This window comes from Hippocampus zosterae, chromosome 2 (assembly GCF_025434085.1).
Source record: "Hippocampus zosterae strain Florida chromosome 2, ASM2543408v3, whole genome shotgun sequence".
Classification (NCBI taxonomy): Eukaryota; Metazoa; Chordata; class Actinopteri; order Syngnathiformes; family Syngnathidae; genus Hippocampus; species Hippocampus zosterae.
The window spans coordinates 16,809,525-16,823,841 of NC_067452.1; the positions used below are offsets into that span (position 1 = coordinate 16,809,525).

The 14,317-nt window shown below is 43.3% G+C and overlaps 2 protein-coding genes across 4 annotated transcripts; one reads left to right on the plus strand and one right to left on the minus strand.

Moving 5' to 3' along the window:
• The first annotated feature begins 799 nt into the window (after positions 1-799).
• On the plus strand, positions 800-5,832 carry bzw1a (basic leucine zipper and W2 domains 1a). Of its 2 annotated transcripts, XM_052054007.1 has the most exons (12): positions 800-936; positions 1,571-1,643; positions 1,718-1,894; positions 1,969-2,063; positions 2,689-2,754; positions 2,940-3,075; positions 3,150-3,259; positions 3,326-3,496; positions 3,577-3,723; positions 3,805-3,943; positions 4,591-4,713; positions 5,177-5,832. In XM_052054007.1, the coding sequence occupies exons 2-12, from the start codon at positions 1,580-1,582 to the stop codon at positions 5,206-5,208; spliced, it is 1,260 nt and encodes a 419-aa protein (XP_051909967.1). In that variant the 5' UTR covers positions 800-936; positions 1,571-1,579; the 3' UTR covers positions 5,209-5,832. The 2 variants fall into 2 exon arrangements, with proteins under 2 accessions (XP_051909967.1, XP_051909975.1); XM_052054015.1 differs by lacking the exons at positions 800-936; positions 1,571-1,643 and having other exon boundaries at positions 1,817-1,894; positions 1,969-1,974.
• A 174-nt stretch (positions 5,833-6,006) lies between these two features.
• On the minus strand, positions 6,007-8,913 carry si:ch211-246m6.4 (transcription factor 15). Of its 2 annotated transcripts, none has more exons than XM_052054037.1 (2): positions 8,235-8,913; positions 6,007-6,474 (listed from the first exon to the last, which is right to left on the minus strand). In XM_052054037.1, exons 1-2 carry the CDS (start codon positions 8,724-8,726, stop codon positions 6,439-6,441), a joined length of 528 nt encoding a protein of 175 aa, XP_051909997.1. In that variant the 5' UTR covers positions 8,727-8,913; the 3' UTR covers positions 6,007-6,438. The 2 variants fall into 2 exon arrangements, with proteins under 2 accessions (XP_051909997.1, XP_051909988.1); XM_052054028.1 differs by having other exon boundaries at positions 6,007-6,477; positions 8,235-8,911.
• Positions 8,914-14,317: the final 5,404 nt, after the last annotated feature.

Below are 14,317 nucleotides of genomic sequence, written 5' to 3' on the forward strand. Positions count from 1 at the left end.
TGTGAAAAATGAATTGTGGTACGGATACGGTGAAAAGTTTAAAGTTAGAATGGTTTGAATCACTCAAAACATATACAAATTAAAGTAGAAAAACAAAGAAAATTGTAATTTAAGACTTTTATTTTGAAAAATAATTGCGGAATAGATAAGATAAATAGTAATGTTGAACACTTTGTATCTGTGGAAAAACATGTAGAAATTAGACTGGAAAACAAAAGAATTATAATTTTATTCATTCATTCATTCATTCATCTTCCAAGCCGCTTGATCCTCACTAGGGTCGCGGGGGGTGCTGGAGCCTATCCCAGCTGTCTTGGAATGGTGTGACTGAGTGAATGTATGTGAAAAATTGAAGTGGTAACTGCAGAATGTGATTGGGGGCGGGGGGCTCGAAATTTATGAATGATACTGGGAAAATGTGAAATTTTTACTATATGTGAAAGTTTGAAATGTTGAAAATTCTTCCCAAGGTGATTTGAAGGATCTAAATGTTTGGCACTTCAAATGGGATGTAAATGTGTAACATAGAATGTTTTGATTAAGAGAGAAAAATGCAAACCATGATTTTTTTGGAATAAATTGAAGTTGGAATGGTGAGACTTAGTCGGAAAATGTGGAAGGAGTAGCACGTCAAGAAAATGCGAGGAATAAAATATAATGTGCGAAAATAACAGTCTAAAATAAAGTTGAAATTCTAGTATAACAGCCGTAAGGCCTCAACATTCACGCAAAAATACAGTAATTATAGGTCGACCCAAATATATTTTTTTCTTTTTTTTCCTTCAAAGCGGAAGTGAATGTTACAAGCGCATGCGCAGAGGGTGGAGCCTGCGGAAGTCCTGACGTTGAGGTCTTTTTGTTTGGGGCACTACAACATTCGTGACACTCCGTTCGAGTCCTCTGGTTCATAACCGTTTTTTATCTGCATTCATTTCGGTGAGTAGTCGAATGGGTGTTGACTTTGTTTTGTGTCTACGTCATCAGATAATTAAAGACGACACGGAATGTGATCCGATGGCGTTAAAATAAATCGTAGTTACACGTTCGCGTGCCGTCATGGGCTACGTTCGAAGGCTCGTTACGCTAAATTAGCCCAATTTACGGATTTTCACCCCTTCGATGGTACGTTGCAAAGATTGCCAGGTGACACTTGGCCGACATTTTTTCACGTGAAAGGGCTCCCTAAAATAAATGTCGCTACAAGAAATCGGTCCGCCGTCAGTTTAGTAGTTCAGATTAACCAGGTCGTTGTTGGGCCCAGCTAACCTGTGCTAGCTCAGCGCATGGTAAGGCCCTCGGGGAGCTAAGGCTAACAGCTAAAGCCAAATCTTGTCCGCTCAAGCCAGGCGTTTTTAATTTCTGCCGTGTATGACACGTTCAGTTTCTTTTTCTTTATTCATGCCACACTTTCGATGCAGCTGCGTGGAATGTCTTAGTATTTGTTCGCTGTTGGTGACATTTAAATGTGCGGTTAACTACATTGCAAGTAGTTGGTCACAGCGAACCCGGAAATAATACTTGTGCACTCTACGTTGTCAAACTCCTTAAACCCGGTCTCGTCTTTTGCAAGGTGTCTTTTATGAATAATCTAAAGCAGCAAAAGCCGACGCTAACAGGCCAGCGTTTCAAAACTAGGAAAAGAGGTTGGTGAAACTATTGTATGATCTCCTTGGATTTTTTTTTCGCGTTCTCACAATTGCACGCTCTCCCTCTTCAGATGAAAAGGAGAGGTTTGACCCTACTCAGTTTCAAGAAAGTATCGTACAAGGCTTGAATCAAACTGGCACTGACTTGGAGGCGGTTGCGAAGTTCCTTGATGCCTCTGGCGCCAAGCTTGACTACCGCCGCTATGCTGAGACACTCTTTGACATCCTGGTGGCCGGTGGAATGCTGGGTACGTTGTGTGGAATTGCAGTGAACAATCCTTTTATTGAACTGATGTCTGATTGTCATTGCGTTCTCATGCAGCCCCAGGTGGGACTCTGTCTGACGACATGACCCGCACAGAGTTTTGCCTCTTTACGGCACAAGAAGACCTGGAGACGATGCAAGCATATGCTCAGGTATGTAGGAAGTTTCGATAGGAACCTGTAGGGAGGTGTGGACATCTTTCAATTAGTCTCTGTAAACATTCAGGCAAATTTAAAATTAATTAGAAGTAAGTTATGGTGGGGATTATGTGGAACTATTCCAAATTGGATTCAGAAAGATTGAACATGGGCAACTGGACCGGTTTGTTGAAGACATCTTAACTTTTAATCGAAAAGGCCTTTTTAATGTAAACATGTTCAGTGTGGAATCACCCTATTTATGTCTCTGGTGGGTGTGTTCCCATGGTATGTTTTCTTTGTGTGTGGTTGGTAAAAAAATAATTCTGCATGCTATTTGGTCATTTGCCTGCCGAGTGGAAAAACAGCTTGTTCGCAGATTCTACCTATGATTTCCGATTTCTAACATAAACACAATATTGGCCAAGCAACAAGAAGGCTAACTTGGTCAGGTTCATGCAACAACAACCTTCTAATGATATGTAAAGTTCCCTATTGAGCACCGACCTGCAATTATTGAGAATTCCTGATTTCATCCTGTGTAAAGTTTTCACCTTTGAAACTTCCAGAAAATGTGCAACCCTAAGACCTGTTGATTGACACGTACTTCAAATGTTCTCCAAAAATATTTCTCCCCCAGGTTTTTAACAAGCTGATCAGGCGTTACAAGTACCTGGAGAAGGGTTTCGAGGAGGAAATCAAGAAGGTGAGAACATTTATTTTGAAGATCTGATTTGGTAGCGAATACATGTCGTGAACGGTGGATGTTATGGGTTGGACAAATGAGCATGACTGAGACTACAGCACCCCGCAGTGTCTCATTTTGCTAAAGGACAACTGCACGCAAATTGCAGATGACTCTCTGTAACCACCATGTTATTGTGTGCACAGTTGCTGCTGTTTCTAAAAGGGTTCACTGAGTCTGAGCGCAACAAGCTGGCCATGCTGACTGGCATTCTGCTGGCCAACGGCAACATATCAGCCTCCATCCTCAGCAGCCTCTTTAACGAAAACCTTGTGAAAGAGGGTAAGGGCCACGTGTGTCGTGCTGAGTGCATGTGAGTAGGACTGTCCTCGTCACCACCGCACTCGTCTGTTTAGGAGTGTCTGCTGCCTTTGCCGTCAAGTTGTTCAAGTCGTGGATCAATGAGAAAGACATCAACTCAGTAGCTGGAAGCCTCCGTAAAGTGGGCATGGACAACAGACTGATGGTAGAAGATTTTGTGAGGTCAAGAAAAGGCGCTGCACTTTCTGACACCTCTGCCTCTTCCCTACAGGAACTTTTTCCTGCCAACAAGCGGAGCTGCGAGCATTTTTCTAAGTACTTCACAGACGCCGGGCTGAAGGAGCTGTCCGACTTCGCCCGCAACCAGCAATCCATCGGTGCTCGCAAGGAGCTGCAGAAGGAGCTCCAGGAGCAAATGTCCCGCGGAGACCCGCTCAAAGAGGCAAGATAACCTAGCTGGGAGTGACACGCCTTTTCTATTTGTTCCCCAGGATCAGCTTTAATGTTTTCCTGCTCCCACAGATCATTGCGTTCACCAAGGAGGAGATGAAAAAGGCCAACCTCTCTGAGCAGGCCATGATCAGCATCATTTGGACTTGTGTGATGAGCTCTGTGGAGTGGAATAAAAAGGAAGAGCTGGTGACCGAACAAGCCATCAAACACTTGAAGGTTTGTTCACTCCCCCTGTGCGTATGTGGCCTCGCGCTTGTTCAGCAGGACAGACGTGACGTGATTTCCCCACCCCAACAGCAATATAGCCCTCTGCTGAAGTCCTTCACCTCCCAAGGTCTTTCTGAGCTCAGTCTGCTGCTAAAGATCCAGGAGTACTGCTACGATAACATCCACTTCATGAAGGCCTTTCAGAAGATTGTGGTGCTCCTCTATAAAGGTCTGCCGCATGCATGCATGCACGCACAACCTCTGCTACTCAAATGTCATGCAATGTGTGGTTCGGACACAGTTGGACGACCATCTGCAACTAGATTTGGTGTGATGTGAAATGTAAATTGCTTGCCTGCCCCAGGAAAAAAAAAATCACTTTTTGTTTTGTTGCTGACAATTCGCTGATTGAATTAGTGTGTTGTTATTGATTAGAATGTTTGGGTAGTCACTGTTGCCAGCAATACCCATTAGTGTAGGGCTTCCATGTGGGAACTGACAAATGTTCATAAAATTAGTTTGAGACAAAATCCGATATTTACTTGTGACTTAAAAATGAAGCGTGGAGAGCTGCTGCCAGAATGCCCAAGTTCAGTCAATGAATGAGGCTGTCGTTGGCCAAAAGCATCTGAAATATCTACTCTCTGCTTTCGTCTCACCCGTTTCCGCTTTAAATGGCTACAGTGGCCAACGGCTGATGCGTTTTCTTTGACGTGGTGTCTCAACACGACCATGGGAACATTTCTATTGCAAAGGGAATATTTAAGGGAGATTGTCCAGTTGATTCTCATCAGTTGGTGCGCAGTGGCCTTTAAAGGCCTATTGTTGCCTACAGCAACTTGCAACCTTAGTGATTTTCCCTCCCCTTTTCCTCAGCGGATGTATTGAGCGAAGAGGCCATCCTGAAGTGGTACACTGAAGCCCACCTGGCCAAGGGGAAGAGCGTCTTCCTCGAGCAGATGAAAAAGTTTGTGGAGTGGTTGAAGAACGCAGAAGAAGGTGAGAATGCAAAGTGACACTGAAGCCAGTGCAGAGGAGGCTTTTTGTCCAGCAGAGGAAAATAATGTCACAGATTTATATACTGCTGAGAACACTTCTAACGTTAGCAAAAAAAAAACATAATTGGCATTTGTGTGCTGTTTTTTTTTAGTGCTTTATGTACCAGAACAATACTTGAAAAATAACTAATAATTGTAATTGTAATTTTTAAGCAAAATGCTGTCTTGGGTTAGAACCAAAAATGACGTTATTTAATCTGTAATGTAGTAATGTAATTTTTTTTTTTTATCATCAGGCGATTAATCACTCGGCCTAATCTGTATTTTTTTCTTTCTGCTAAGTGCCAGCATTGGCCTAAAGAAATTCAAATTGGTCAGGCCCCAGTTTGGAAATTGGTTTATGCTGTGATCAAGTCATTGAAACGTTGACCTTTTTATCATTTAATTTTTTCTCTCCCCTGCAGAGTCTGAATCGGATGAAGAGGAAGCGGACTGAAAACCTCAGATGCCAGATGAGCTTTCCCACCCCAAACCCCCCTCACGTACCACCACTTTTTTTTTTAATGAGTAGAAAAGGGATTGGTAGAATGTCAATGCCCTTCTGACTTTTCTACCTCCTGGTATTGTTCCCTTACAACCTGCACATGTTATTTTAGAACCTTTTTTTTAAAGGGCTCGGTCCTCGTTTGTAACTGTTGGTGTCCTCTTCACTTCCCACTCTTGTAGTGCCCTCTAATTTGGACAGCAAACATTCCGTATGATCTTGTGGCCTCTGCTCACTCTGGCGTTTACTCGGAGTTCACATCAATTTACCACAAGACTGAGGCCAACTGACAATTTTTTGCCAAAGTTTTCTTTTCTTTTGATGTTAAAGAAATGAAAAACAAGTTTTCATTTCCCTTCCCTTAAAAGTCTGCCCAAATCATTTTGGCTCATTCTCACTCAAACTCCGCCTTCCTTTTGTAAACCCTCCCCCCGTGTGTTGTGGTCACACTGGTTAGTCCGTTGAAAGACACACCCTATATATTGCCTCGCCAGCTATCAGATTATTGGTTTCTACTTTCTTTAATCTGATGTAAACCAATTGACTTTTTTATGGAAATAAAGCTTATGAAATGATCATGCGTGTTTTTAGTTGACCAAGGGAGTATTCCGACGGATACGCGCACCACTGATGTGAGGAAAAGGTTTTCCCAGCATGCAACATGCCAGCTGAATGATGACGCTTTTTTTATGGTACAAAAATATTTATTTTTCCAGAAGATGATTTGATGTGCAAAGGTATCGAGCCACACAAATACAGTAATGTTACACATTTGATGTTGAGGTAAACATGTTTGAGGTAGTGCAACATTGCTTCAGAGGGTTATATATTTGTGTTGTAAATACAGTATGCACAATTTCTAAACACCTTGTTCAAAAGGGCCGTGTGCATCGTTAAGAGTGATGTTTTGTGCAAAAAGCAACATTGTAAGTATTTGATCAAGGTCTACTTCCTGTAGTAATAGCTACGTCGGGGTTGTTGGGACCAAAATAGTGCAACCTTACACATGGGCTCAGGTTGCAGCTCAACCAAAACACAGGTTGCTTCACAGGCACAAATGATGGCAATAGAAAGTGCATTTCGGTGACCATTTTCTTTTTCCCTACCTTTTAAATTAAGAATAAATATTTTAAATATGTACAAATGTAAACTTGCACGACCGCTCCATGTGGGTCCGAGGCCTTAAGCTTTAGTTGAACGCTTGGTGCCATCTTTGAGCTGCTGAGACAAAAAAGAAGGCATTTGTAATGAAGTGAAAAGCACACAACTTCAGTTGTATGTTAAAAGAATAGGTTGTTCCCAACAAACATTACTTGTCCACTTTTGTCAAATGTCAGCTTTTAACTGCATTTTATTGCTACAGGATGAAATTGTGCAGACTGAGAAATTGCACGTAACGGTTAAAAACATACTGTTACGTGAATTTTTACATTCGCTGAATTAGAAAACATCTACTTTTTACTCTTGTCATTATAGGCGTGTTACCCGTTTCCCAACCTGCGTCGATATGACAAAAAAAAGCTGTAACTTGACAGAAGGAACACGAATTGTGTTTGCGACTTGAATGAGGTCTTGTGAAAAAAGATAACAGCGACATCAACGGTCCTGACCAACCATTACACCATCAAGATATTGATGGTGTAATTATGCAAGATATTCCCCGTTTGTGACTAAACTGAGGCTCAGAGGGGATCGAGCCTTTTCTGTTGCTGGTCCCTCTCTCTGGAATGACCTCCCACTGAACATTCGACAAGCCTCCTCGCTGCCCATCTTTAAAGCCCTCCTCAAAGCTCACTTGTATTCTTTGGCATTCGACTCAGCATGACTTGGATGTGTTCTTGGTTTTACTGCTTGGTGCTTTCTACCGCCTTTATTACCGATTTGTCTTACTGTTTATTGTGCATGTTAAATTGCTCCATGTACAGCACTTTGTATGCAGAGATGGCTGTTTGAAAGTGCTCTATAAATACTGTTGACTTGACTTATTTAAGAAAATTTTTTGACAGTGTCACCAACATCAACTTAATGGATGTGTTTAATTCCAGCCTACAATTCACAATTTTATGCCGTAGGGTCTATGCACCACCATCGGGGAAACTTGTGTCAGTCTTGCTTTTCTGTCATCGACTAACGGCTTCACACAAGGGCAAGACGAAGGAATAAAACACTCCATTTCCTGTTTGCTAAATGGCAAAGTATAAGGGAGTTATTGGGCATTTAAATTAGAAAAAAATATACTGCAGGGTTTTTTTCCCTACTGCTTGAATTATGTATTTTTTATGTACAGCACTTTGTTAAAGCTGTGGTTAGTGCTATAATGGATGCCTGCATACTGGCAAAAAGGTGTGTTGCTTTTAGTTTTGTCATCAAGTGGCTTTTGAAGCAGGCTAAACATTGATTTAAAATGTATCTGGGCCCAGATTATTTTTTTGTGCAACCACTTGATAAAATACAATTGAGTACACTAAACACACATTTATTTCAGTATATATTTGTGGTTTGGCACCCAAAGATTCACCTGTTTGCAGATTTAAAAAAAATACACACACACTTTATATATACTGTATATATATGTAGTGGGTTTTTCCACTATTTTATTTTAGTGGCTGTAAAGCCAAACCCCGGTTTGCACGTTAAATGCTTATTGGTAGGATATCCCCGTTTATTCAAAAATGTTTTGAGATGTGAAAAAAAATTACCCTTGTATTTTATGTGTCAATTATAGCGGATTTTCAGGATTCGCGGGCCGTCCCAGTCCCCAGCGAATAGCGGGGTCCACCGTATACGTAAAACGGAGTTGAGAATTGAGTTCCATTTCTGTTATCTGAAATTAAAACTTTTTTAAATTTAATTTTAAAAACACGTGTATTTCAAGTACAGTAGTCTGTGCAAGTACGCTTGGCCCGTTTGATGAAAATGTATTTCTTTTGTTGGCGCGTTCTTCAAGTTCGGTTAGTTGGTCCATCCACTCGACTGACCTGCTTTCTCTGGGTGCTTAGACAAAAGGTGCAGATGGCCCGCAGCGGCGGCGCGCTACGCTGCGCGGGGCAGTGCACGCCGGCCTGGTGGCGGAGGCACGGCTGACCATCGCGGCTTTCCTCCCCCGGCATCAACACGTTAGCAAGGTGGGAGATGTAGCTGCACGCTAGACGCAGCGTCTCCACTTTGGAGAGCTTCCTGTCGGCAGGCTCGGTGGGGATGAGCGTGCGCAGGGTGGTGAAGGCCGTGTTGACGCTGTGCGTCCTGTCACGCTCCCGCGCGTTGGCCGCCTGCCTCTGTTTACTCACACCAGGTAGACGCGCCTCTGTGCCGGTTCTCCGCCGACACCTCCGCCTGACAGGTTCCGGTTCCTTTCCGCGGCGTGGGCTGCGGGTGCCAGTGGACTTCCCATCCGAACCGTCGCTCTCGCTTTCCGGGTCGTCTGGGTCCGACGCGAAGCAGTCGGTGCGCTCGCTGTTTGTGGACTTCATCCTGGCAGCCTGACGTGTGAACGCGGTGTGCACATCACTTTATCCACAGGGTGAAAATAGCACCGACTGCCCGAGCAGCTGCTCCTGATCCGGTGACTGAGGGATCCGCTCCGGATCAGCATAGCATTTCTACTGAATGACGGCTGCTTTCTGCGTCGCCAGCCCACGGCAGAGAAGGCAAGACAGGTGGAGCGTGCAGGGGGTGGAGGATGGTGGCGAGGGGGACACCTGTTGTGGTGGGAAGTCACGAAGTGCACATAGACCCACATATGCGATTTGCAGGTATTTTTATGATGACGTTTTACTTCATATCTGATATTTGACCCTGATTTCTACTCCTTTGTCAACATGGGGCACTGGTCATATGGTAGTACATACTGCTACCTTAAATTGAGTGAAGGTGCGATTCCCAGTCAGTGCCCAAATACCCAGCCACCTCTGGTCCCACACCAAGAAGGGAAAAAAATGAGAAGAGTGGGTTGCATCCAGAAAACGTGAATACAAAGAAGTAAGAAAGAGGAGATGTGAATCTCAGACGAAAGCCACGCCCGTCACCAACATTGCACTGGTGCAATTCTCAAAAATGGCCACTCATAATGGCATCCGATTATGAAAATGTAGTCATGATACTATATAGCTGCAGAGAACGCATTGGCTATCTAGCGTCAACAAAATAGCAGCGCTATACCCATACCATTACTAAACTAGCATTAGTACTGTAAACGAGCGACATTAGCCATTGCTGCTACATTAGTAGGGTGATTTATTCACGATGGCGTGTTACTGTATCACTCAATGTTATATTTTTGGGATTGGTACCATTAATGATGAAAAAGACGTGATTTACGTGCCTGCCAAACAGAAACATACATTCTCACTGCTTACTGTCCTATCGCGCCGGAAAGTGCCATTGAGTATCGTAAGTCTAATTATTGCCCCCCCCCCCCCCCCCATTCCCCAGGTCAGTTTGGAGACAAGTGAGGCAGTGCCACCCCCTGCTGTTCATTCTCTGCACGTGAAGAGTAAAAAGGGGAAAAAAATGAATATACTGTAGCTATGCTGTATTATGCTCCATTTTAGATTCGTGCTTTATTTTGATTTTCTTTTCACTCCAACAATTTTTAATGATTTCATCACTCTTATAGCAAAATTTCTATTAACCATTCCAACTGTGGGCAACCCCCCCCAACAAAAACATTCATTTAAAAAATAGTACTATAACTTTCTTTTTCTCACAAATGAAGAAATATAAATTCAAAGCGCAAGGGAAGGCATGGTTCCGCAAAAGCAGAAATAAAATGGTAAACAACAAGGTGTCACGTCCCGTAGTTGCCAGCAGGGGGCGGGCTTTCTGCCCGCCGTTTACACACCTGTCACCCATTAGGGAGTAATTGCTCAGCCTTTATTTGGACGCTCTGGCAGTCTACTCACTGCCGGAGAATTCCACGCCGTGCCAAAATTTCTCTCGCCCAATTCCTACTTGCATTGATTCATTGCCTCTTAGCCTTGTGGCTGTTATTACGCGTCGTTGTTCCTCTTGTGAGTGATATCTATATTCATTGTCTAATCTGACCCTCCTTGCTATCTTTTTCCGCAAGCGTTTTCTGTTGTCCTTTTATTTTATCCCTGGTCCCTATTTTGACCAGTGCTTTTTGTTATTCTCCCTGTCGGGTTATTTTTTGTTCGTATTAAAGACTTCTTTTGTTCTTTGACAAACCTCTTTCTGTGTCTGCTATTTCGTGGATCCACCTCCTTATTTTGTTGTGCACGGAGCAATCATTCTATCGCTTCGGGCACAACGTGACACAACGAAAGGGCAATTCCAAAATCAATGAAAACATAATCAGTGATCTTTCACAAAAAATAATTTGCGTCTCTGTTTTTCATTTAATTATTGAACTAATATTTTGCAGATAAAGACTGCAAGTAAGAGATTTGCATCAGCAAAACTTGTTGTGCGATGATGTCAGTTCGGAAAGTGGAGTCAAATTCATTGGAAACATGCAGTCCTTTGTTATGTTAGAAAGGACCTAACACTGTATCCCTTTTTAACCTTACAATGACGTAATCCAATTTATCCTAACCCAAAATTGAAGGGAATGTTGCATAAAGGTGAGGAGATTGGATTTTCTGAAGAGGCCCCAGGCCTCAGCTGGTTGAAGGTCAGTGGTGGCTGTGAGGGATATCCAAACCCCTCCCCTTCGCCACCTTGCATCTTGCCATGTTTGGATGGGATATAAATATCCATAGATGAGTCTCGCCACCTTTTAGCTGATTTGAGTCAAATCTGTTGGATGACAGAAAGAAACCATTGATCGGTGCTGAGAAGTTCATATGGTTAGGTGGAAAATTGCACTTATTTCTTTTGCGAATAAAAACACGTCACATCACCGAAAGGCAACAACGTTACTAGAAGAAGATCGATGTCAATGTCAAAATATCCACAAGACAGACAGACCCCTTTCTGAATGTTAACCAGTGGCAATTATCTAAACCTGATTGAGCGCTTGCAAATGAGCATTAAAAAAACAACAACATTGCTACACGATGGTAAGTGTCTCATTCTGGCAAAACCTGAAATCAAGGCAAAGAAACTCTCTGCCACAATGTTGGGCATGAAACAAAACCATCTGTACTTGATACTTGTATCTTTCATTTACAGATCACAACGAATCAACAGGAGGGGCCAACATGATCGCACCCCTGCTTGAACAAGCTTGGCTGAGGTTTACTTTCACCTCTAAATGTGATGGAGGCTAATTATGGTACTTTAATTTTACTCCAGACGAACACATTCAAGCCTGACATCAAAAGAGGAATATCTGAGAAGAAATCAACGTTGGAAAAAAAAGAAAAGTCCAGAAACAAGTGTTAATGGCACCAGCAACAATCTCCAGAGGGCAGAGTTGAAAGCAATCTTCTCTCCATGCACAAAACAACACCAAGATACACATACAGTACAATACAATGCAAAGGCCAGCCTGGAATTTGGGGGGAAAAAAGAAATAAAATAAAAACCAACTCCAGGGGCAAGTCTAAAAAAAATCTGGGTCAAAGTTTTGGTGATTGATGAGACAAAGATGAACCTTTACCAGTTATGGTGAGGATCTGCGCTGCTGTTTGCAAAGCATCTTCTGTAAATAAATGAAGAATATGTTTGTTAAAAAAGGCATTTTTAACATACTTTGTATAATTATATTTTAAAAGTTACTTTTCTGCTTGGCTCTCTACGGAGGCGGACGCTTTTTGCTCAGCTCCTGTCCTTCACCCCCAACCTCTCTTTGCTCGCCACTCAGTCTTCGTGCTGTCTATGTCTAACTCTACTAGCCTCCTACCGTATTTTCATCCGAAGAACAAACCATGGAATTGGTTGGCTGGTGTCTCGATGCAATTGACAAAAACATTTCAACGAAAAGAGCAGGCAGCGGGGAGCCGACTTGGGGACAGCCTCGGGGACATTTGCTGCCGGGTACGCCCTTGATCCATGGAAAAAGTGGAGAATGGTGTGCCTGTCAATACTGTCCATTGAGGAAGTGGAAGACATCTATATTATCGGCCTTCTGATAACAGGTATGCTGCTGTTTGGTGTTATCAGCTTCCTGTTCTATCGCAAAATTCAACCGACGGGAGAGGCTTTATTGGAAGTGAAGAAGCTGCCGGTCATTTTGGATGGTTTAGCGCGAATGTCCAACACTCAGACTCAAGCGGTGACTGAGCTCAACCGCAATATGGATGCGGTTTTGGAGCGCCTTTGTAAGGTGGAAATCAACTTGGAGAAGTCGGAATCCGCGCTGCGGAAAGAGATTGCAGATTCAACTGATCGGCGCCAGTGAAGAGATACAGGCCACGGACTCAAGGCTGTCTGAAATTGTTGGCGGCCGTCCCTCCAAAACAACGCTATCTGGACCCTTTCCCCTGGATGGAAGCATGCACGGAAGCGAGTACCCCCACCATCACCCCCCTCCTTCTCGGCCATGCACTGATAAGCCAGGACTGTCTTCATGAGCAGACCTTGACGAAGCAGCTCCGGCCTGTTCACGCACACACATACACAATCAGACAATCACACACGCATACACATCCTCATCCTCACCGCCTTCATCGTTCCTCTTCTTCCCCTGCGACGTGAAATGATGTGCCGAGCGCACAGAGGACTGTGCAGCTGGTTGGACGGGCCGCGTCGCGGTCACCCCCCCCCCCTTCCCATTCATCCTCTCCCCTCATTACATGTTATGTCTTGTGACTTGTTGTAACTGTCATATGCTTATTTATATGCTAGGGTCTTTTTTTAATCCTGGATTTAAATAATCCTCAAAAGAGGATAGTTCGAGCGTGTCCCCCCCCCCCCCCCTCCCTACCTTGTGGTTTCCTTTCTCAACTCTGACCGTAAATTTCCCCATTGAGGGACAAATGAAGGATATCTTAATAAATTACATTACATTTAAAAAGGGATTATTTACGTGATGTTGCTATTTTGCATACACATTCTAATGTCTTTTTTTAACCTCATCTACAACTGCGCTGGGCCTCCTGTCATTTTTGAAATTCACAATGTGTGTGTGGCCATTAAGCACTACTTTTCCCACCCCTGTTCTAACACACGATAGCAGCAACAAGCTTTTTTCCCCCATTTATTAAATGTGTCCAAACAAACAAGGAGTTCACCTGGCGGAAAAGGAGTGAAAGATTTTGCCCTGGCTAAATCATCTCCATTTCCATGTTCTTTTTCTTTATTCTACTGCTGATAAGAACGGAAATAGGTCCAATCAAACTTTATTTTCCTGCAGGTGAAATGATAGTTTATTTTTTTCATTTGGTAATTTGGTGTATTTATAACGATTGACCACAATATGCTGTGGGTCTTGAAAATGTCCAAATGGCAGTGAATGAGTTAAAAATCAAATTGGAGGTCTATGAGGCCAGAGAGGGCCGGAATGTAGCCCTTGAAATATGACGTTAACGAGCCCAATTTAACATGACGCGGGCAACCACAGACAGATAAACTGCAGTGCACTTGTTATTGTCGAAAATCTCCTTGCCACCAGAGGGCAGCAGATGGATTCGGAACGAGAGCTTCAATTTGGATTGCTGATGCCGTTCCCAATAAAAAGGCAAGTGACACACATGGTGAAAGGGCTGGATTATTCTTGAAAGCAGTGAATTAAAACCTCTGGATCAGCGCCGTGGCAGCTACGCAAGCCTCTGCTCTCTGTTTGAAGAGCTCGAAATCAGCAACAAGCGCTCGAGCGAAGCTTATTTTACATCATTCACTGGCCATTAGCGTGGAAGTGGTGCACAGCTAATGTGGCCTCATTAAACTTTTAATCCTCATTTCCTTGAGACCTGCTGGCCCTGAACCCAGGCAGCAAAGGCAAATGCTGCCTGACTGCAGGGCAAGCCGTACAGATCACCAAGAGCAAAACTGCACTTTCAATGAGCAAAACAGACCCAGCCGAGCTTTGCATTTGCACCTTCGCTCCAATTCAATGCCATTCACTTGTTTTAACGCTCTTGAGAGAAACTTACATTTCTGTCGTTTTTTTTCCAATTGTAACACATTGAGGTACAGGTACTCAAAACGTGTATTTGCA